Source organism: Urocampus carinirostris, chromosome 12, assembly GCF_059441175.1.
Source record: "Urocampus carinirostris isolate Australia breed hairy pipefish chromosome 12, RoL_Ucar_1.0, whole genome shotgun sequence".
Lineage (NCBI taxonomy): Eukaryota > Metazoa > Chordata > Actinopteri > Syngnathiformes > Syngnathidae > Urocampus > Urocampus carinirostris.
In genome coordinates this window covers 1180002-1203232 of record NC_142360.1, presented here as the reverse complement: position 1 = coordinate 1203232, position 23231 = coordinate 1180002, and the positions used below count along the sequence as shown (strand labels likewise).

General features: G+C 37.3%; 2 protein-coding genes across 3 annotated transcripts in view; one reads left to right on the top strand and one right to left on the bottom strand.

The window, feature by feature from the left end:
* obscna (obscurin, cytoskeletal calmodulin and titin-interacting RhoGEF a) overlaps window positions 1-3327 on the top strand; it is an 81846-nt gene extending 78519 nt beyond the window's left edge. Inside the window, exons 81-83 of the mRNA XM_088350158.1 lie at window positions 50-146; window positions 233-382; window positions 1336-3327. Of these exons, the coding sequence (XP_088206284.1) occupies window positions 50-146; window positions 233-382; window positions 1336-1504 (416 nt within the window). The 3' untranslated portion in view covers window positions 1505-3327. The remainder of the gene's footprint in view (window positions 1-49; window positions 147-232; window positions 383-1335) is intronic.
* guk1b (guanylate kinase 1b) lies at window positions 1056-21496 on the bottom strand. Of its 2 annotated transcripts, XM_088348890.1 has the most exons (9): window positions 21390-21496; window positions 18892-19006; window positions 15195-15236; window positions 14882-15001; window positions 12507-12603; window positions 7093-7231; window positions 4774-4858; window positions 4615-4700; window positions 1056-3432 (listed from the first exon to the last, which is right to left on the bottom strand). In XM_088348890.1, exons 1-9 carry the CDS (start codon window positions 21489-21491, stop codon window positions 3400-3402), a joined length of 819 nt encoding a protein of 272 aa, XP_088205016.1. In that variant the 5' UTR covers window positions 21492-21496; the 3' UTR covers window positions 1056-3399. The 2 variants fall into 2 exon arrangements, with proteins under 2 accessions (XP_088205016.1, XP_088205017.1); XM_088348891.1 differs by lacking the exon at window positions 14882-15001 and having other exon boundaries at window positions 21390-21495.
* Window positions 21497-23231: the final 1735 nt, after the last annotated feature.

The window sequence follows — 23231 nt, the reverse complement described above, 5'->3', positions numbered from 1 at the left end:
TGGTTGACCATGCATGGGCGTCTTAAGTGACTTCTTCTTTTTTCTTCAGTTTACGTCGTCCTCCCCAAAGCACCAGAAATCCTTGAAGGCCATGGCGTGGGGCCCGAGACTGACGTTTGGGCTGTTGGAGTTCTCTTGTTTATAATGTAAGCTCACACACAATCAAAAAAATTACATATAAAATTGGAAAATCATTCTCTACGTCTTCTTTTGTAATGGTTTTGGCGTTCAGGTTGAGCGCGGAAAGCCCGTTCGATACTGAGATCAGTGGGGAAGAGGACAAAAACATCAAGAAAGGGAAGATCCAGTTCGGACGATGTTACCCCGGATTGTCCGAGGGAGCCTTGACCTTGATGAGGAGCAGCTTGAATAACAAATCATGGTGAGTAGGAGGAACGAGGAAAAAGGCTGATCGTTTTTTTGCTTTGATTCAGATGATGAATTTGATTTCAATGGAGAATTTTAAGTGATAATGTGTAATAGTTCACCACCAGAGATCTGAAGCATGTGCATTTGAAAGAAGGATAGCCCGGAAGGTGTGCATTGAAAGGATGATAGCCCGAAGGATGCCGCCTGGCAAAATTCAGAAGCCTCCTTCCAAGTGCTTGAAATGAGTTTCTAGAGAAGGAAAACGTTAAAAAAAAGGTAAAAACTCGACTTGATAATGCCCGAATCACGGGACTTTTTAAACATCACATGCAGGGTTCATCTGTGAAATGAGTGAAGGAGCAGGAGCAAGTAACAATAACATTAGTTGCGAGTGGTGAGCCATAGCCTACAGCTAAGTGGTTAGTGAAGGAAAGAGTGGGGAAATCACTGAATTTGGCGAAGTTGGCACGAAATTCATCGTCAAATGTGATTTTTTTGTTTTTTTTGGGGGTCAAAATCACACAGTTTAGAAAGTCTGGTCTGATTAAAACCATTTAGAAATTTACAGGATTTGATATGTGTATGATGATAGCATGCAAACAATGACATATCTGAAAACTGCCTTTGTCAAAATCAAGCACATGAAAAAACAATGACTGCCTTAACAAAAAACACCCGAACATGTATAGGTTTCCGTATTTTAATGAGGATAACATGCAAACAATGGAGAAGTGGGGGGATAAGTAAACAAACCCATTGCCGAAGGAGATTCAAAGAGCAATTGAACCCACAGGATACGTCTGGTTGAAGTTACTGCTGCCAATGTGAGTGGGGAGCACAAAGTAACTTATTCCTCCCCTTTCTGTCTTTGATTGTGTGGTTTCCTCATTGAAATATAGACATCTATAAATTTTTGGGTGGTTTTAGTTGAAACAGCATTTTTCCTGAATCCTTATTATTTTCTAGGGCGAGACCCTCCGCGGCGGAGTGTCTCCAGATCCCTTGGTTACGTACTAATCGATCTCGCCACTCCAAGGTTTGTTTCTCCACCGAGAAGCTTAGAGCCTTCTTGGCTCAGAAGGAGGAGAAGCGAGACCAAGTCCGCACCAAGATCCAAGGTCCCTTCTTTAAGTAGCCGACAAATATATTTTGGGCGTTAAAAAAATGCCTTAATTTGTCCTCTGAGGAAATTGTGTCTTAAAAATACACATGTTTAGTTTTTCGCTTTGGTCTTGTTTTAATGTAAATGGATCTGGATAATGTTTAGGATCAAGTGTTTGGACTTGCATGGTACAATTGTGTGAAAAAGTATTTGAAACTTTTAACATCCATCCATTATTTGCACCACTTATCCTCAGTAGAGTCGCGGGGGCAGTGGGCATGGGACACCCTGAACTGGTTGCCAGCCAGTCGCAGGGCACAGAGACAGACAAGTCACTCGCTCATTCACACCTAGGGACAATTTGTACCAGCCAATTAACCTGAAACGCATGTTTTTGGAATGTGGGAGGAAACCAGAGTGCCCGGAGGAAACCCACGCAAGCACTGAGAAAACATGCAAACTCACTCAGAAAGGTTTGATCTCATGACCTCAGAACTGTGCCGCACACGTGCTAACTACTGCGCTGCCATGCTGCACCTTTTGACATATTTTAGCATAAAATTACTATCAAATGTGATCTGATCTTTGACCAAATCACACATCTAACAATTTAACAAACATTTATCCATCCATTATCTGCATGGAGCCCATCCCAGCATGGAGCCCATCCCAGCTATCTCCTGGCAGTGGGCAGGGGACACCCTGAACTGGTTGTCAGCCAGTCGCAGGGCACACAGGGACAGACAACTCACTCACTCATTCACACTTAGGGACAATTTGGACCGGCCAATTCACCTGAAATGCATTTTTTTGGAATGTGGGAGGAAACCCACGCAAGCACGGGGAGAAAATTCAATCTCCGCACAGGAAGTCTGGTAGCTGGATTAGAACCCATGACGTCAGAACTGTGCCGCACACGCGCTAACCACTTCGCTGCCGTGCTGCCCCCAAACATTTATATTTTCAATATTTCAATAAGGATAGCAGGCAGACAGAAAGGGGAGGAATAAGTAACGTAACCCTCTGCTTTTGTCAAAATAACACAGATTAAAAAAAAAAACAATGAATGATTTACCTAAAACCATCCACACATTTATAGGTTCCCATATTTGAATGGGGATACAATGCAAACAATGAAAGAACGGGGAAGAATAAAGAACTGAAACCTCTGCCTTTGTCAAACTTACCTAATAAAAAAAAACACCCATACATTCATGGGTTTCCCTATTTGAGTGAGAATAACAAGCAAACAATGGTAGAAAAGGGGTGAATATGTAGTTGAACCCTGTTAAAACTCACAAACAAAACCAAAAAACTTTGTTTACTTTAGCAAAACGCACTCACATTTGTAGGTTTCCATTTTTCAATGTGATTAGCATGCAAACGATAATAGAAGGGGAAGAATAAGCAAGTGAACCATCTGCCTTTGTCAAAATAATAAAACAAAAAAAACCAGTCTCTGCTTTAACTAAAACCACTCAGTTTTCTTATTTGAAAAAGGACAGTATGCAAATAATGACAAAAAAGGAGGAATAAGTAACTGATTCATTTAAAATCATGCAAATGAAAAAAAACACTATTTGCCTGATCTAAAACCACCAACATATTGATAGGTTTCTTTATTTGAATGAGGATATCATGCAAACAATGACAGAAGGGGGAAGAATAAGTAACTCAACAGTCACATTTCAAATTTTGTGGACCCCCCTGGCAGCAGGAATGATCTCGGGGAAAATAATCATACTTTTCAGGATTTTCAGTTTTCACATGTAAATGAATACAATTAATTTGTCATTATGCAATTTATTGTGTGAACCACCTGCTTGGATGAAATAAATGAAATACTTTGAATCAAACCATAATTGTTGTTTATTACCCTTTTATCAAATGTTTGTATTTTCCTTGGAGATCCTGACGATTTTTTCTTTTTAAGATTTGTTCTCCTGAACCTTTTGGATTTCCTGTTAAGAAAAAGAATTGAGAAATGATTGATATAAGTTGATATCATTATCATTTTACAGTAGATCCCCGGGTTACAGTGTCCCTTGCTTACAATGTGGAATACGTTGTTATTTTGGCACCCTCAATACAGCATTTCCCACGCTATACTATGTATTATAAAGATGCTGATATGCTATTGGCTGAACTCCTTTCCACAATTCCTTTCTCTCCATGACATGAGATTATGATGTTAACAAAGTAAATTTGTTCAGCTATTTGTCCGAAGACTTGCATTGATGCTAAAGGAACAAACAAAAACATTCTAACCATGAAAACAAAGCTTCGTATAATCAAAATATACAAAGAAGGCATACGAATCATTACCCTCGTTAAGGAATACGGTCATAACCAATCGACGATCAGGAGTATTCTAAAAAAAATATCAGAAAAAAAACATTTTTATTTTCAGTGCTCAGTAAAATTAGCATTATGTACTATTCAGAATTTATACATTGTTTTGATATTCGCCATCTCCTTCCTGCACCACCTGCTTGCCCATTGCACCAGCTCAAGTCATGTCACACTAAAGAAGAGGGTTTAGGACCGGATGGAATTCTCTTATCTGAAGACTCCTCTCCAGGTCCTTCTTGCAACTTCAAAATCCACTGATGTCTTCTCTCCTTGTTCTGAGTGTTTAAACTTAACATACACCTCTATAAGATTACTTGCTAGGTTGCATGACTGTAGCCATTCGACAATTGGGACTATTATGAAAAATAAGGATGTGATAAATGAAAGGAAATCTTGAAAGGATGATATGATAATCATCGCAAATTGAGGGCTTAAAAACGGTTTTAATTTAACTATGCCGTCTTTTCCTTTCTCTGCATCCACCCCCTAACTCCACTCGACTAGCTCAAATCTCATCACACCAAAAGTAAACAAAATTCATTTTTCTTAAAGATGTATATTTATTTGTGATGTTATGTAATCGTATTCACATAGAAAACACACAAGTAGTGCTTTATTTTTTTTATAGACTATTTTGTTATTTTAATGTTTTTATCCAAGGTACTGGTTGTCCGGAATGCATTAGCCTATTAGTAGAGGTTTCTATTCACAGCCATACGACAGTGTCACTTTAAGATCCCTACTTCGGGTAATGCCTCATCCCGGGGGTCTACCATTTTATCTGGACTTACTTCGTTGAGGATTTCCTTCAGCTCCTCGTAAGCTCGTTCTAAATCGTCGTTGATGATGACTGAATCGAACATTCCTGGTTCCTTACCTGCCGTGAAACCATTAAGCTCATGATTTGAAATTAAAAAAAAAAAGTGTTATTATTATTATTTTAGACCTACTGAGCTCCATGTCGATGCGAGCTGCCTCCAGACGTTTCTGTAAACTGTCTTCAGTCTCGGTCTGTCTGTCTCTTAGTCGTTTTTCCTAAAGAAATACAGTTGTTTGTTTATTTATTTATTAATTACATTATATATATTTATATATATATTTCGTTATTCGTAATGTGCACAGGTGGTGGTCAGGGTCCTGTGCATCACTCTGTTTAAGAGAAGGATGATTTATTTTATTCTAATGCGATAAATATTGATTTTCTTGTATCAGTATGAAATAAACAATTATATAAAATAATTGTAAAAAATATTATGAGGATAACAATTATTATCATTAAGCAATTTGAGGGATCAAAATTGCGCTATAGTGTAGTATGTCTACATTATTTTGACGTTTTTGCTCGTTGCATCTAAAAACATGTGTAAAAAGTGCTTATATTTAATATAATGAATATAATGCATCATATTATTATAATAAACATGAACATTATCATTAACATTTTTCTCTGCTTTGTTGCCTTGATTAAATGTACATTTTATGTGTCCCTTGTTTTGGTTATTGTTATTTTTCTTTCTATAATCACCAATGATTATTTATATTGTGCATCTTAGCTAAATGTAGTTTTAGTGTCTTTATTACATTTTCTATTTTTTTTCTATTATATTATTATTGTTGGTCATGCATATTTTTAGTGCTTTGGTGCTTTAATTACCGTAAATTTCGGACTATAAGCCGCTACTTTTTTCCCAAATGTTCAGCCCTGCGGCTTATTCAGTGAAGCGGCCAATTTATGTAATTTTTCTAACGGCCACGAGCGGCACTTGAGTACAAAAGGTAAAATTTAGACCGTTGGAATTGTGCGCCGAGGTAGACTGCATCCTCTTAGTTTATGTTCGAATTGTCCGTATGACAGAGGACAAAGGTTTGTTCCGATAATGAGGAAGACGCCATTGATGGCGACAGTTATGAGGAGAAAGACCATGACGGTTCACCATGAATTTCGCAATTGCGGTGCAGCTTATTTTAACAGCTATTCTCTGTGCGTTGCGAGCGTGTTAGGAGTAGCGTGGTGGTACCTTTCACAGGCACGGTTTGGGATGTTATATTATTATTATTAAAGCTTTGAAAACTCTCTTAGTGTACCGTCTTTTTTTGTAAATATGTGTAACCATGTATGATATGTATTTGCAACTGTATATTTTTGTAATGTATTTATTTTAGAGACTTATTGTGATATGTTTTCTTTGAGCGAATAAAAAGTAGGGGCGGAGGAAACGTGGGGTAAAGCTGAGTTAAATCTCTTTGTTGTTGCAGCGGACAATAGTGGATATATATTTTTCCCAACCTTAACTTTGGAAATATACATTTTTTTCGTTGGATTACTTTCAACGGGACCTGGACTTTAAAGGTTTGCATTAAATTCTAACTACCGGTATCATTTTCCGTTCATGTTGCCGATTGTGGAGGATGGATTCTAAACGATATCTGCAGTTACAATCGCGGCACCTAAAGTCAGGTTTGGGATAAACTTGTGACTGCGCAAAATGTGGTGCGTGCGTCTTATAATCGGGTGCGCTCCATAGTCCGGATTTTATGGTAAATGTACATCTGTTTTATTGTACCATTTTTCTCTCTGTATTATAGTTTTATTTATTTTTTTGTCTCTGCTTTTGTTTCTTAAACAAATTAACATTTCATTAGGTTTTTTCCTATTGAATTTTCTTGTTGTAATTATGAATGTTAATAATTAATATTTTTCTCTTTATCTTGTAAATAAATGTACCTTTTATTTGCCTTTGAAAAAAAATCAGTCTACTTGAACATTTGTCTCAGGTTGTGAGAGTTAGATTTAACTGATTAAACTTAGTTTATAAACAGCTGATTGTTGATTTATTATATTGTGTTTTTTGTTGCACTTGAACTGTAGGGAATTTTTTTTTGATTGCTATTATTATTGCTGATTAATTATATTTTTTCTGCTTTTTCAGCTCAAATAAATAGATAGATTGATAAATACTTTATTCATCCCCGCAGGGAAATTCACAGTAAATGTACATTTGACAGTTTTTTTTTAATTTGCTTGTTATCTTTACCATTAATGTTATATTATTATAAACTATTTCTATTTTCTTTATTTTATCATCTTGATTAAATAACCATATTTTCTAAATTGATGCCCCCCCCTTCCCGTTCTGTTAAATACTGGTTTTCAAATATAACATGTTAAAGCAGTTTATAATAACAATATACAGAGCTTTTTAAAATAAAACATTCGTTATTTTCATTATTGCCCTGCAACTAATATATTTCTTTTTTCAAGTATTTACCAGAACGTCCATGGAGGGAGGCTGTATGGAAATGTAAATGGGGTTAAGGTCAGTCTCTTTGATCCTCCTGACGCCTTGGATGTCCACGTCTAGGATGCAGATTAGGTTCTTGGCCTGCACGTCTTCGATTGCGGCTTTACTACAAAACAGTTGCAGGATTTAAGACGGATGCCATCTGGCCTCGCACCTTTAAAAACCTCTTGACCTCCTCAACCCGGTGAACTACTTTCGGACTGTCTTTTTCTTATACAAGGCAACCAGCCTGCTGACGGCCTTACATGTATAACAACTTTCTGATATTTAAAGACAACTGATGTGTAGACTTGTTACTCAATGCGAAATCTATTGCACTTTGGTCATCCTGGAAGGGGGATTACCACTTGTGAGGCCCCTTCTTAAGGTTTCTTATTTTCTTCATGCTGAAATTTGAACTTTTTCCTTGCCCGCATGTTGGTTTAAGATCGGAGGATGGTGTGATTAAAACCTATGCAGTCCTTTGAGACATATTGTGATTAAGGGCTATAAATATACAGTGCATCCGGAAAGTATTCACAGCGCTTCACTTTTTCCACATTTTGTTATGTTACAGGCTCATTCCAAATTGTATTAATTTAATCTCTTATCCCAAAATTCTACACAAAATACTCCATTATGACAATGTGAAAAAGTTTTTTTTTTTTTTACTTTTTTTGAATTTATTAAAAATAGAAAACTAAGAAATCACATTTACATAAGTATTCACAGCCTTAGCCATGAAGCTCAAAATTGAGCTCAGGTGCATCTTTTTTCCACTGATCATCCTTGAGATCTTTCTACAGCTTAATTGGAGTCCACCTGCAGTAAATTCAATTGATTGGACATGATTTGGAAATGCACACACCTGTCTATATAAGGTCCCACAGTTGAGTGTGCATGTCAGAGCACAAACACCAAGCATGAAGTCAAATGAACTTTCTGTAGACCTGCGAGACAGGATTGTCTTGAGGCACAAATCTGGGGAAGGATACAGAAAGATTTCTGCTGCTTTGAAGGTTCCAATGAGCACAGTGGCCTCCATTATTCGTAAATGGAAGACATTTGGAACCACCAGGACTCTTCCTAGAGCTGGCCGGCCTTCTAAACTGAGCGATCGGGGAAGAAGGGCCTTAGTCAGGGAGGTGACCAAGAACCCGATGGTCACTCTGTCAGAGCTCCATCGTTTCTCTGTGGAGAGAGGAGAGCCTTCCAGAAGGACAACCATCTCTGCAGCAATCCACCAATCAGGCCTGTATGGTAGAGTGGCCAGACGAAAGCCACTCCTTAGTAAAAGGAACATGAAAGCCATTTTGGAATTTGCCAAAAAGCACCTGACTCTCAGACCATGAGAAACAAAATTCTCTGGTCTGATGAGACAAAGATTGAACTCTTTGGTGTGAATGCCAGGCGCCATGTTTGGAGGAAACCAGGCACCGCTCATCACCAGGCCAATACCATCCCTACAGTGAAGCATGATGGTGGCAGCATCATGCTGTGGGGATGTTTTTCAGCAGCAGGAACTGGCAGACTAGTCAGGATAGAAGGAAAAATGAATGCAGCAATATATAGAGATATCCTGGATGAAAACCTGCTCCAGAGAGCTCTTGACCTCAGGCTGGGGCGAAGGTTCATTTTTCAGCAGGACAACGACCCAAAGCACACAGCCAAGATCTCAAAAGATTGGCTTCAGAACCACTCCGTGAATGTCCTGGAGTGGCCCAGCCAGAGTCCAGACTTGAATCCGATCGAACATCTCTGGAGAGATCTGAAAATGGCTTTGCACAAACGTCTCCCATCCAACCTGATTGAGCTTGAGACTTATTGCAAAGAAGAATGGGGAAAACTGCCTAAAGACAGGTGTGCTAAACTTGTGGGATCATATTCAAAAAGACTTGAGGCTGTATATGCTGCCAAAGGTGGATCAACAAAGTATTAAGCAGAGGCTGTGAATACTTATGTAAATGTGATTTCTTAGTTTTCTATATTTTATCAATTCAAAAAAAGTACAAAGAAAAAACTTTTTCACATTGTCATAATGGAGTATTTTGTGTAGAATTTTGAGATAAGAGATTAAATTAATACAATTTGGAATGAGGCTGTAACATAACAAAATGTGGAAAAAGTGAAGCGCTGTGAATACTTTCCGGATGCACTGTAAATTCGACTTGGCTTGACTTAACCTACTGTTTATTATAATAGCTTGCTAAGTAGCGTTTTCTTAAACCAAACGACACCCAAAACAGTTGTTTTAGTTATATAAGATTCCTAAGGGTGGATAGGCCAAACCATCTATTGATATTATCGATATTGAGCAGATACTTAGATCAGATGGATTCTTTTGTCTTGTCTCTTGGATCGATACTGTCTTCCCATTTTAACCAGCACATAATAATGTTGGTAGAGGGTGGTAAAAATATACCGTACAAACATTATAACTTTCAAATTTGATATGACTGTGTTTATTTGCACTACTGACTTTATTTTGAGAATATTGTGAATTGAAAGGTATTTTAGTTTACTTGAGGACATTGTTTTACATTATTTATATTTTCTTTACATTGCGGCTTTTAGGAGATTTGACTCTCTTGCCTTTTTCCGGAATCAGTACTTTGGTAAAAATATTTTTTTCGTGTTAAAGATTTGTTTTACATTGTATTGTTTACACAAAGGATCTCCAACCCTTTTCAAGCTGTGAGCTACCCATTGTTACTAATTAGCAGAAAAGGCATCCAGTCTGATATGCACTTCTTAAATAAATGTAAATGTAAATGGCCTTTTAAAGGGCATTTACATAGCACTTTTCAAGTCAATGAAGACCTCCTAAAGCCCTTTACAATGTACTTCACACCCATTTACACACACTCACACACCAATACGATAGCAGCGTCAGCCATGCAAGGCAACTACCTGCTTATCAGGGTCATTAGGGGTTCAGTGTGTTGCCCAAGAACACTTCGACATATAACACTGATGAGCTGGGAATTGAACCTGCGACCTCTTGCTACCAAGATGGGCGCTTTACCTCCTGAGATACTGCCTCTCAGTTAAACCTTTGTTATGTTATTATCAGGTTAATTATTGGAAGCAGGGTTAAATAGATTCAGTAAACCATGAAAAAAATAATTCAACTAAATAAATCACAATGTCCCCGCAACGGTGAGCTATTTTCAGAACAAGTCCGTGGGCACCTCAGCTGTCCACCACATTGGAGACCCTGGCTTACACTATGCACTTTCTAACTTTATTTTCAAAATATTGTGCAATGAAAGGTTCAAAAGTTGACATGGGGACATTGTTATATCTGTATTTCAATTACATTGTTAGTTAAAGTTAGTTAAAAAAACTTAAAAACCATTGCGTATTATGTACAGAATGTTTTGTTTGTTTGCTAGCATTAAATGAGTAACTTCAACGGTTTCCTTAATTAAGTGAAGACATTAAGAGTCTTTCGAGAGTGACTTGGTCAAAGATTTAGGTGTCACGTTTGACCTCAATCTCTCCTTCCAAACACACGTTTAGATTATTACTAGAACAGCTTTTTCCATCTTTGCAACATTGCTAAAATTCGCCCTATGCTGTCCCAGTCTAATCTGGATATGTGTTTGTTACCTCCCTGCTCGATTACTGTGAAGTACTACCCTCCAGTCTCCCGAAGTCCAAAATCAAGAGCATGCAGCTGGTACAAAATGCTGCAGTGAGGCTTTTGATCACATTACCCCGATTTAAGATAACCTGCATTGGCTCCTTATTAGCTTGTTAGCATGGACTTGCTCCATAATATCTTTTAGATTAAATTTCCCCCTATGTTCAGGTCCAGAGCCTTCACTCTGAAAATGCTGGTCTACTAGTGATCCCAGGAGCCAAGGTCCGCAGGTTCGAGAATGTTCTCCATCCGGTGCTGTTGAATGCTCTGCCCACTGAGATTCGGTCTGCAACCTCAGTGGAACTGTTTAAATCTAAATCTATATTTCATGTTGACAATTCGTGTATTATTTGTTATTGCAACATTTGTTGCAGCCTGGTCATCGTGGAGGGGGAATTACCTCATGTACAGTCCTTTCTTAAGTTTTCTTCATTTTCCTTGCCCTCATCCAGGTTTTACATCAGGGGAAGGTGTAATAATAGTCTGTAGTTTGCAACAGTTAGTGGTCTGTTTAGCCCTTTAAGACTTCTTGTGATTAAGCGCTATACAAATAAACTTGATCTGACTTGACTTTAACATATTATTTAAAGAAATTAGAGAGGTGCATTTAACGATATGAGATACCAGTGCCAAAAAACGAGAGTATCGATACTTTTGACAATGGTGATATACATATTCTGTGTAAAAATACACATGAAAATAGATTGAAATAAATGAATAAATAGATAAATAAATAAATATCCATAAAAACACTGATAAATAAAAATGAAAATGAATATATAAATACACAGATAAATACAGTAAATGAAGAAATAAATAGAAATAATAAAGAGAAATAAATAGACCTAAATATAAAAATAAATTTGATAAAAAGAACACACAAACTAATAAATAGGTATTTAAAAAAATGGATGAATAAATGAATTCAAAAATCAATATCATAGATGAAAAATAAATAAACAAAAATTTTGAAAAAATAAATAAATACAAATGACAAATATAAAGGTGTAAGCACAATAGGAATTGTGAAATACAAAGGAATTGCTAAATGAATTCAAGAACAATAGATCAATAAAATAAATATAAATAAACAAATTAACTATAAATGGAGTAATGAGTACTTGAATAAATAAATTAATTAATTAATGAAAAAAAGCAGATGAAATGAATAAGGTAATAAATACAAAAAAATTAAACCAGCTGAATAAAAAGAAATTAATAAATAAATGAACAAAAAATAGATGAATAAAAATAGATGAATAAAAATAAACATATGAATAAAACAAATAAACAAATAAAAACAATAAATTCAAATGAATAAACATGAAATCAAAAATAAATAGGCAGCATGGCGGCGCAGTTCTGAGGTCCTGAGATTGAACCTCCTGTGTGGAGTTTGCATGTTCTCCCAGTGCTTGCATGGGTTTCCTCCGGGCACTCCGGTTTCCTCCCACATTCCAAAAACATGCATGTCAGGTTAATTGGCCGGTCCAAATTATCCCTAGGTGTGAATGAGCGAGCGAATTGTCTGTCTCTGTGTGCCCTGCGACTGGCTGGCAACCAGTTCAGGGTGTCCCCTGCCCACTGCCCGAAGATTGCTGGGAGGGGCTCCAGCACCCCCGACCCTACTGAGGATAAGCGGTGCAGATAATGGATGGATGGATAAAAATAAATGAATAAAGAAAAGAAATAGATTGATATAAATAAATACATAAAAAAATGATAAAGATTGATAAACAGACTAATACATATTTACCTTGTTCCATAAAGGTTGCCAGAGAACTCTGCGTTTTCAATAAAGTGGCCGCGTTGGATGCCTTCTTGCATTTCTTCTCGACTGGTGAAGTGATAATCTGCGTGTATGGATCGGAATTGCAGGATGTTAAAAAAATTAAAAATACAAAATGATGGATACACCGCATTACAGGATGTCCACACCTTTTAACAAATATGTGAAAATCTATCAAGTAACAATCATTAGCAAGATAACAAAGGAAGAAAAAAAGTTTCCTATGATGCTAATGATTGTTTTTTTTATCTTTAAAAGACCACTCACAAGGTAGGACAGGGTAACAGGATTGACTACGAAGGCATTACTGGGGGCTATTTTCAAAAAAGCTTTTTACTCAAAAGTGCACGTAAAATGTCATGAATATTTCTTTCAATTTCAGTTCCGAATAAAACCCTGCAAGGTGATGAAAGTAACCCCCACCCGTCTGCCTTAAAGTGACAGTGTGTAATCTTTCACCACTAAAGATCGTTGTATCCTAGAATGCAGCTGAAAATTTCGAAGTTGACGCACTAGAGAAGCCCGAAGGATATCACCTGGCAAAGTTCTTAAGATGAATTCCATATTTTCTTGGATACAGTTTTGCAAGCTACAGGACATGAAAGCTGACGTTAATACCCGAAAGCCACTACAGAAGATCAAGTGAGCTGGACACAACCGGAGCGGCTGAAAAAAGCAAATAGTAGAGTTGGTCAGAACTGGCGGAATTAGTTAACTTTTGCAGCTCTAAATGATTAGATTTGTTAAGCATTGTGACACTGAACAACAATCAAATAGCAGCTGGCGGCTAATATGAGTGGCTGGCAAAGGAAAAAGTGGAAGATGCCGAAATCAGAACTTAACGATGTTAGCTCGTATGTCCTGCTGTAAAGAATGAAACGAGCTTTATTTACACAGAGCATTTAACAAGAAACATAGCGGCTATTTGCAAGCCATTGTTTGCAGCCAAGCGGTGAAATGAATGGCTAGAGAAGGTAACAGTGTGAAAAAAATGGTAAATGCCTAGATGATGGGAGGGACTCTGCAAGTGACACTGTGACAACACAAAGCAGGAGCTGGCCATAACAATAGAAGCTCGCGGAGAGCCATAGTTTAGTGCCAAGTGGCTAACGTGATTTGTTAGAGAAGGAAACAGGGTAAAAATGTGGAAGATGCTCGAATCATGGGACTTGGAGATATTCAATTGAATGAGCAGCTGCGGAAGGCGAGTGACACTGAGTGACAAGACGAACACGAAGTATCAAATTATAACAATAGCGGCTAGCCATGGCTTTCAGCAGAGTGGCTAATGTGAGTGGCTGGAGAAGGAAACAGTGTAACAAAGTTGAATATATATACCTCACTGAACCTAGCGACATTCGCTTGGATGTTCAGCTACGGAGGGCAAGTGAAACTTTTTTTTTTTTTTTTTAAATATCACCTATGTTTTTCATATTGATGTTTTCTGTGTTTTGGGTATTGTTACCCAATCCAAAATCTATTGCGCTCTGGTCATCGAGGAAGAGGAAATACCACTTGTGAGGCCCCTTCACAAGGTTTTGTATTTTCCTCATGTTGAGATTTGGGGTTTTTCCTTGCCCGCATGTTGGTTTCAGATCAGGGAATGGTGTAATTGTAACCTGTGCAGTCCTTTGTTACATTTTGTGATTAAGGGCTATACAAATCAATCCGATTCGACAAATGAGCTAGCAATAACGATCGCACCTTGTGGCAAGCAATAGCCCAGAGACTAACATAGGTGGTTAGAAAAGAAAACTGTGGAAAAAATAGTCAAAGTTACTTCAATCACGGAACTCAGTTGTGGAATGTAGATTACACTATAGAAGGAAGCAAATTTGATTTACTCAGAACAGCTAAGAACAACCCCGCGACCCTAATGAGGATAAGCGGTACGGCTAATGAGATGAGATGAGATGAGCTAAGAACAACAAGAGTGAATGGCAGTGAGCCATAGCTTGCAGCCAAGTGCCTAACATGACTGGTTATAGAAGGAAACAGTGGGGGAAAAAGTGTACAATGTCTGAATGACAGATCTTGGGTTCAGAGATTTGTGTGCTAAGAAGCTGTTAAGTGCTATAAGCACTACCGGGACAAGCTAGCTTCGAAAAATGCTCATTGGGGCTTCCATAGTTGTATGATGGGCACTAAACAAGGCAGCTTCTTCAAATTGAGTGAAAGCATTACAGATTTATTAAAAAGATCAAATAAAATTATGAGATAGTACACATGTCTGCTTGTTATTTGAATATTTAGCGTTTGATTTTGATAAAATTTAGTATTTTACCACCACTAGGGGTCGCTATGTACTACACACTGGGGCCTTAAGGTACGTAGGTGGTCACCTTCATGTGTGGTTTGGGTTTGGTTTGGACACGAAAATGACGTGTCTAAATCTTTGGAGGAAAAGACGTCTGCTACGGGCAGTAATGTGGCCCCCAGGAGCATAGGGAGTGTGTTGAGGCCTACGAAAAAAGCAGAACAGGCACACAATACTCGACTTTAGCTTGGCCTAGAGCAAGGGAAGGATGGGGGAAGGGAAATGTTTTAGGGGAGTTCACTTAATCCTACATTTTAGGACTAAGTGCTGGGAGGGGGATAGTGGAGGAGGGGTTATGAGGGGGCGCAAACCAGGTGCTAGATACCACCTTTCACTACCTTTGCCATTTTCCTCTCCAAGGCGAGGGTTCCTTGTCGTGTCTGTGCGGGAAGTAGTACAGAATAAATGAAATATATATGTAGATTAGGGTTTAGGATAAAGGGGGGTGGTTAAAGATTAGGTGTAGGGCTAGGGGTTAGGCATAATTAGTGTGTTAAGGGTTTGGATGTTAGGGTTAAAGCGTCAGTGGGTTTAGTGTTTAGGGCATCAGTTGGCAACAACATGAAAGCTTTACTGTATAAGGAAGGCAACACAGGATCTTCTAATATATATATATATATATATATATATATATATATATAGAGGAGGCGGACTAGCTATCTACGTGAACACGAGGTGGTGTAACCCTGGGCACAAAGAATTCCATCCGCTGCAGGGACGTCGAAATTTTGGCCTAGCGTGACGTCATCCACGCTGCTGTTGCTATACTACAACACAGCACCCGAGGCCATCCTGTTAATCTGTTAATAATCAACACAAGGATGCTGCTGGATGTGTGAATTTCCCTTCGGGGATGCATAAAGTATCCATCTATCTATCTATCTATCTATCTATCTATCTATCTATCTATCTATCTATCTATCTATCTATCTATCTATCTATCTATCTATCTATCTATCTATCTATCTATCTATCTATCTATCTATCTATCTATCTATCTATCTATCTATCTATCTATCTATCTATCTATCTATCTATACTAGGGTTAGAGGGTTGGTGGTAAAATGTAAGGGGTTAGGGTAAGGATTTAGGGTTTTGAGTTTGGAAATTGGAAATTAGAGTAAAAAGGTTAGGGATTAAGGTTAGTGTTAGTGTTAGGGTTAGAGTTAAGGTTAGGAGATTGGGATTAGGGCAGGGGTTGGCTACCAGTGGCTCTGGAACCACATGCGGCTCTTTAGCTCTGCTCAGTTGCTCCCTGCATTTTTCCAGAAATGTTTACGAATGTAAAAAAGATAGGGGAGGTGAATACAATGTTTTGTTTTGCTATTTTAATGGTAATGCATTGTAAAACACGAGATACTGGTTGTCGCCTCGAAAGGAGCAAAGTCTTATATTGTGACAAGAAGTGCAGCATCTCAGACTCCTGCCTGGAGAACTTAGTTGTTATGCAAAACTCCGGTGCATCTCTCCTCTGCTTGTTTACCTTTTCTGTCCATGTCCCATGTGTTAGAGCCGAGCTCTGCGTGCCCAATCCCTACCCCAAAGGAGGTAACTCAGCCTCTGGCTATGCCTCTAATTTCAATACTTATGTGAACAGAAGTCCCAATAAACGGAAAAGAAAATAGGCACTTATTTAATAACAAAGCAGCTGCTTTTATCAAGCGATTTCTGATTTGTGTCAATATATTGTTGGGATGACACTAGGGGGCAATGTTCCCTCTAAACTGCGTGTGTGCGCAATTGCGTACTACCAAGAGCTTTTCCGCGCACAAGAAAATCTAGCTAGCTCACAAAAATGAGGGCTCGAAATTTCTAATTAAGAAGTGTAAGTCAAAGGTACAGTGCATGAAGGTAAAAATACAAGGGTTCCCCTGACGTTGTGTTCTAAATGCGCTATTTGGAAGTCGAGGGCGAAGTAGAACGAAGTTAAGTAAAGGCAGTAGAGTTTTTCGAGAACCGACTTCTTCGGCTCAGCTCACTAAAAGGAAGGCTCTTTCGGGTCCTAAAGGGCTCTTTCGGGTTCTAAACGGCCCTTCAGGTTGTTTTTGCTTCTTTCAACCCTATATGACCAAATATTATGTAAAATTATGCACAAAATGACTTAAAGGAAGGGGGAATAGAACAAAAAAGAAAAAAATACCAAAATGAAAAAATGGTGAAAAGCTGAGGAAAAAAAAGAAACAAAAGGAAGAGAAAAAAGAAGGAAAAATTCAGAAAAAAGCCAGAAAAAAAGAAACCAAGGAAAAAAGTAAACAGAGAACAAAAAGAAAAAGTAACAACTAGGAAAAAATAAACACAATGAGATTTTTTTTAAAAGGAATTAAAAAAAATGGAAAATAACAGGGAAAAAGAAGAAAAAGTATGTGTTGCATTCAAATAATTTCCAATCATACCAAGTCAATCTTCCACTAAAAAATGTGATTAAATACAGTGTTGTATCGTGCAACTGACTAAATAAGCCCCCAAAAATGTTAGTTATATGACAAGAGACACCAGGAAAAAAAAATGAAAATCTTGTGAAAAAATTGTTGTAAAACCAAATGACGTTTGTAGGCCGTACAACCTTTGCAATAATAAATTTGTCAATTCATTCAAAAGTGAAAAGGTTTTTTGCATTGCCGGAAACTCGGCAAAATGTAACGTGATGTCAAGTTTTGACATGTTTGATAATGACTCAATTGCCACACTTGGGATTGCCGTTGCTCACTGTTGTTTCAAGTGTTGCTCACCGACTTTGTGTGAACGCTAAGACCCGTGGAAAATTAGAGGGAACATTGCTAGGGGAATATTATTTGTGCTTTATTGCTTAAGCCTAAGGAGGGTTTGGAATCAAAAGAGAGAGAGAAGACGATGCTGCTCTGTTTTACCAGTTTCTGAAACAACGTCTGCCGGGACTTCCGGGGCTTTTACGTCGGGCTTACAACTTACAAAACGTCTCCGCCTGGGTGGCCGACAACTTTTTCAAGCAAAAAAAAAAAATCTTTTTTGGGGGGGGGAAATAAATATATATATATATATATATATATATATATATATATATATATATATATATATATATATATATATATATATATATATATATATATATATATATATATATATATATATTTTTTTTTTTTTTTTCCCCCAAAATCAAATCGTTTGAGTTATTCTGATTTCGAAATCTTCGTTCGATTTGGAAATTTCGGTTCATTTGGCAATTTACATACTCTGCAGCCAATCAGAAGCCTGCATCGAAAGTGCTTCCGGAGCCTCATAAGGTCGTGCATTTGCATATCATTTTTTCCAAGGAAGACGCACAGAGAACACAAGAAAAATTGATAAGTGGTTCGGAATCAAGCCAAAACCTCAGCCCCAGAAGAATGATTCGAAAGAAACTAACAAAATGTATGACGCTACAAAACGTAAACGTACATAAGCATCGTGGAAAGAGGAGTTCACGTGGCTTTTAGCAGACGACGCAACGCAAACATTGCATGAATGAAGATGAGTCAATACAGGTACATACTGATGTCTGATGGAAAACAGCGATGTCATATACATGCAATGAATGTGATAAGTACATTTATGATTAATTAATTTTAAAGTGTTGTTCTGTTATATGTTCTGATTATCAATCCTTAATACTTTGCAATAATGTGTTTTTTTTTCTTCTTTTTTTCCCGATTAGTGTTTCAAGATGGGAAAAATGGGGCAGGCAACTTTATGGTGTCCGGTATATTTTTGTCATGAGCTTCAGACACTGTTTTTTCCTATACTGACATGGCTGGGCAGGCAACTTTTCAGAGTTGTCTGCCCTGGTGTCCGGTAACGTTTTGTCATGAGTTTCAGACACAGGTTTTACCCATGCACTGACATGTTTGACATTGGGATTAGAGTTGTTAAGAGTTAGGGGTAAGAGTTTGGAGGTTAGGTGTTAGGTATTTAGGGATATAAGGTTAGGGGTTTAAGTTAGAGGATTAGAGTGTTGGTGTTAACGGTCATGTTAAATTAAAAATTATGAAATAAAATACATATATTTCTTTCCCCACTTACGCGACACGCTGAATCCGAAGACGCCTTCGTGCTCCTTCATTAGCCTCTTCATCAAAGTGCTCTTGCCTGCCCCGGATGGACCACTCAGCACCACAGGTCTCGGTCCTGACATGTTCTAACGCACACGCATTGTGAGTGCTCGACCTAAACATGCTGCTAAGATCATGGCTGTTTATTTATTTTACTAATTTATCAGAGCCTTTGTATAAATTGTAAGAAATAGTCATCTGTTCTGTGGCAAACACAAATGGTCCCGCAATTGTTAAAACCCATAAAGTAGAACCTTACTTTATTCATTAATTGGATCAAATATTCTATTATACATTGAATTCGAAGACCAACCTCAATTTACAGACTGAAGCATTTGTTCTAAGAATAAAAGTACTGTACTTTATAAACTTTTTTTACTAATAAATTTTGTACTGTCAAATGATGATTTTCAAAATAATCTTGCTTCTGACCAGTATTGCACTATTTATTCAGGACACGATCCACTTTAATTCATGTGGACGTTAGTGGGAAAACAAAAATGTAGTGTAAAAACTGCTTTAAGTCCAACTTTGTCGGCGACAAAAAGCATTTTCCTCTGCCTCTTATAGGTCCAGAGTATTTTGTTGACATGATGTTGGCTTTTAGAGAAGCAAAATTGAAAAATATTTAAGTGTACCTAATGTAGGTTCTTCAAGCTGGTTTACGTACATGTACAATTTACACCACAATGATATTGAAGTACAGGCAGACAGAGGCAGAAAAGGGTTGGGGCGCTTGTTCAGCCATTCAAAATGCAGATCACAATGTAGAAGAAAATCTGTAGCAAAACCGCGAAAAGTAAACCGCGATAAAGCATGGGTTTACTATAATTAGGTCAAAAATATTGGAACGAAAAATAAAACCAGAAAATTAAAATAAAAGTATTAGATAGAAAAAAGACAAATGTCCAAGGATTTTGAAAATACAATTCTTCATGACAAAAATAGCTGTTTGTAAATAGCGAGGGCGTCAAAAAGTCACTCAAGCGGAAGTGGCGTTAAGTAATCCGTGCAAATCTTTTCATCCACGACGGTCTTCTTTATCCTCGAGTGCTCAAAAAGTCACACAGGATTTTATTTTCCTTTATTTTGCGGGAATTTTAATTCATCACACTAATTAACGCTTTACCCGCACCATATCATTATGAATATATGTCAAAACATGGCTAATTGGTGATTTTCGAGGGGCTCTTTAATTACAAGACGACTTAATTTAACATGACAAGTTGATCACCAAGATTAATCGGGTCAGAGCCAGGACAGTTGACCCATTTATAGCTCGGCTGCCCTACAAAGTTCATTCACCTTTTTGAGATCTTTTGTTCGGTTTATATATATATATATATATATATATATATATGTTTAAAAATAATGTATTCAGGTATTGGTTTGACTGCTTACATTTTTCATAGATTTAGGTGTATTCGTGTATTTTTTTTACGTGGTTCTTAATTGAGATTCAAATTAAAATTTAAAAATGGTAGCTTTTCATAATCACAAATACATTTTTTTTGTTATGATACACAAAATAACCAAAGTGGTCCTTTGCAATGAATAAACAAAAACCCAACAGTAACATGAAAAAAAAGTCCCAGTGTCCCTTTGTGCCTCCCTTCCCAATAAAAAAACAATATATTAAAGAATTGTAAACTTCAATGTGTTAATACAAATTATGTGAATATCATTTTTAATATCATGTTTTATCTGTGCATTTTTCTATATTTCCAATTATTTTATCGGGTACTCATTTTATTCATCAAAATATTTATTAAATGCCATGCAAAAGAAAACAGTATATGTTACATCACTTCTTACATGCCTTGCACATTATCAATTTCAGTGCCTATGAAGGTCATGAAATATTAAAGATTATTTCATGAAATAGTCAATGGAAAAACAAATGTAAACTGAAAAATAACATGTACCTATAAATGTATGCGTGTATATTTACTCATAAATACATATTTAAAAATAGGATAGATTGTTTTCCTCATTCATTACCAAGTAATCGAAACAGGAATCGACAGTATATTTGCAGATACAAAAAAAGAAAATCAAAATCAATCCATCATTCAAGTTTTCTCCCCTCTGCTCTGTAGATTAATAAATCATTTAAATTAATGGATTTTCATTGTGTTCATAAAACTTGTACTCTACTTGAGCAATGCGTAAAATATTGCAAAAGAATCAAATATTGTACTTAAACAGTCACACCAAATTATAATTTAGTTTGATGTAAAACAAAATAAAGTATCGTCAATATATATTTTTTTGTAGTGAAAGTTCTTTTTACTTGCTAAATATTGTAAATGCCTGATTATAACAAAATATTCAAAATATTGTGGCTGTCATGACAACAACAAAAACACAATGTAATTACATTGTAATTAAAGCGTAATTACTATGTACACAATAAGCGTTCAATAAAGGTTTTGATTATTTATTTTTTATTTTTTGGTATTTACTCACCGTTGTGCAGCAGTATGATGTGGAGTGGAAAGCTAAGCTGTGTTCGCCGTGGCGTTTACCGAGGGATCGGTTGATCAGCTCACTGTCCAGCTCAATTAGCATAGCGTGTAGCGGCTGAGGGACCAATCACACGCCAGCATTGTTTCGTCCAGTATTTTTGCACTCGGATAACTCAACAGGTAGCCCACGTTGGAGCGCTTTTTATCAGAGAAGTATTTATACAGACTACCAATAGCAACAAAAAATAAATAAGTAAAGTAAAAAGCAACTCTTTGGCGCTCACTAATGCCTCCTTCGACCTTTTTCAAAAATGTTTGATCATGGAAAAAATCATATGGTTTCTGTAGAACATATACATATATCTCATCTCATTAGCTGCACCGCTTATCCTCAGTAGGGTCGTGGGACGTATACATATATATATATATATATATATATATATATATATATATATATATATATATACACACACACACCGTAAATTCCGGACTATAAGGCGCACCTGATTATAAGCCGCACCCACCTCATTTCGGGAGGAAAACCGACTTAGTACATACACAAGCCGCACCAGTATATTAGCCGCATGCGCCCACATTAAATATTGGATGTTTTTTGAATGAACAATTCTGTTGACGGTGGGAGTTTGGATAAGTTTATTGATATATATATTCTATATCAACAGGCCAACATCTACCATTAGTCAATTCATGATATATTTCAAACCCAATAGGCTATGACACTTCCTCCCAGTCAAGGTACTGACCCAGGATCTTAGCCAAAGGGCCAAGAATCTATCAATGCTATTTTTTTTTTGGTTTGAACAAATTTATTGACACCAAAAACAGCAAACAAACAATGTGAGGTTTGAACAACCCTTCTCGACAACCTTAACAGCAATCAAGCATATTCACAATTTCGTTATGTCTGGCAATATGACGATTTAACATTTTTTCTGACATTTTTAACCTTTTTTTATTTTTGAACAAATTTATTTACACTAATAACAGCAAACAAACAATGTGAGGTTTTAACAACCCTTCTCGACAATTCTAACAGCAATCAAGCATATTCACAATTTCGTTATGTCTGGCAATATGACGTTTTAACATTTTTTTCTGACATTTTTAACATCTTTGTTAGTGTCAATAGATCCGTACAGGCCAAAGTCGATTGTTTTTTGGTCGGAACAAATCCACTGACACCAACAGCATCAAACAAACAATGTGAGGTTCGAACAACCTATCTCGACAATCTCAACAGCAATCAAGCATATTCACAATTTTGTTATATGACGTAACAATATGACGTTTTAATATTTTTTTCTGACATTTTCAATATCAATTAAGCAATTCCAGAGTTATTATCGACACTTTTAACATTCACAATTTCCTTATATCATGTAACAATATGAGGTTTGAACAATTTTTATCGACACTTTTAACAGCAGTTAACCAATGTGTAAAGGCCAATACTATTGTGCATAGCTCTGTCTTCTCAAATGGGATTCCAAGCAGCATCCTCCAGTCCTCTGCCCAGGATGGGTCCTCTCCCTTCTTACTACTACCTTCCAAAACCAGGCCGTTGCTGCCGGGACCCCCACAGTGGAGCCCCGGCTCCCCCCTCCGGGTGGGCGCAGACGATTCTTCTTTATGGCTGCGTCCCAGGCTTGCCGCTCGCAGATTGTATGGTATCTGCAGCCATTCGGAGCACAGCCACGGGAGGGATCTGCCTGCACCTCCATACCAGCAGATTTCTGGAGGTCCAGATGGCGTCTTTGATGGCAGCGAAAGTGAGCCAGTCCCTGGCAAAGTCGCTCTGCGACCCTTTTCGACTGACTCACCC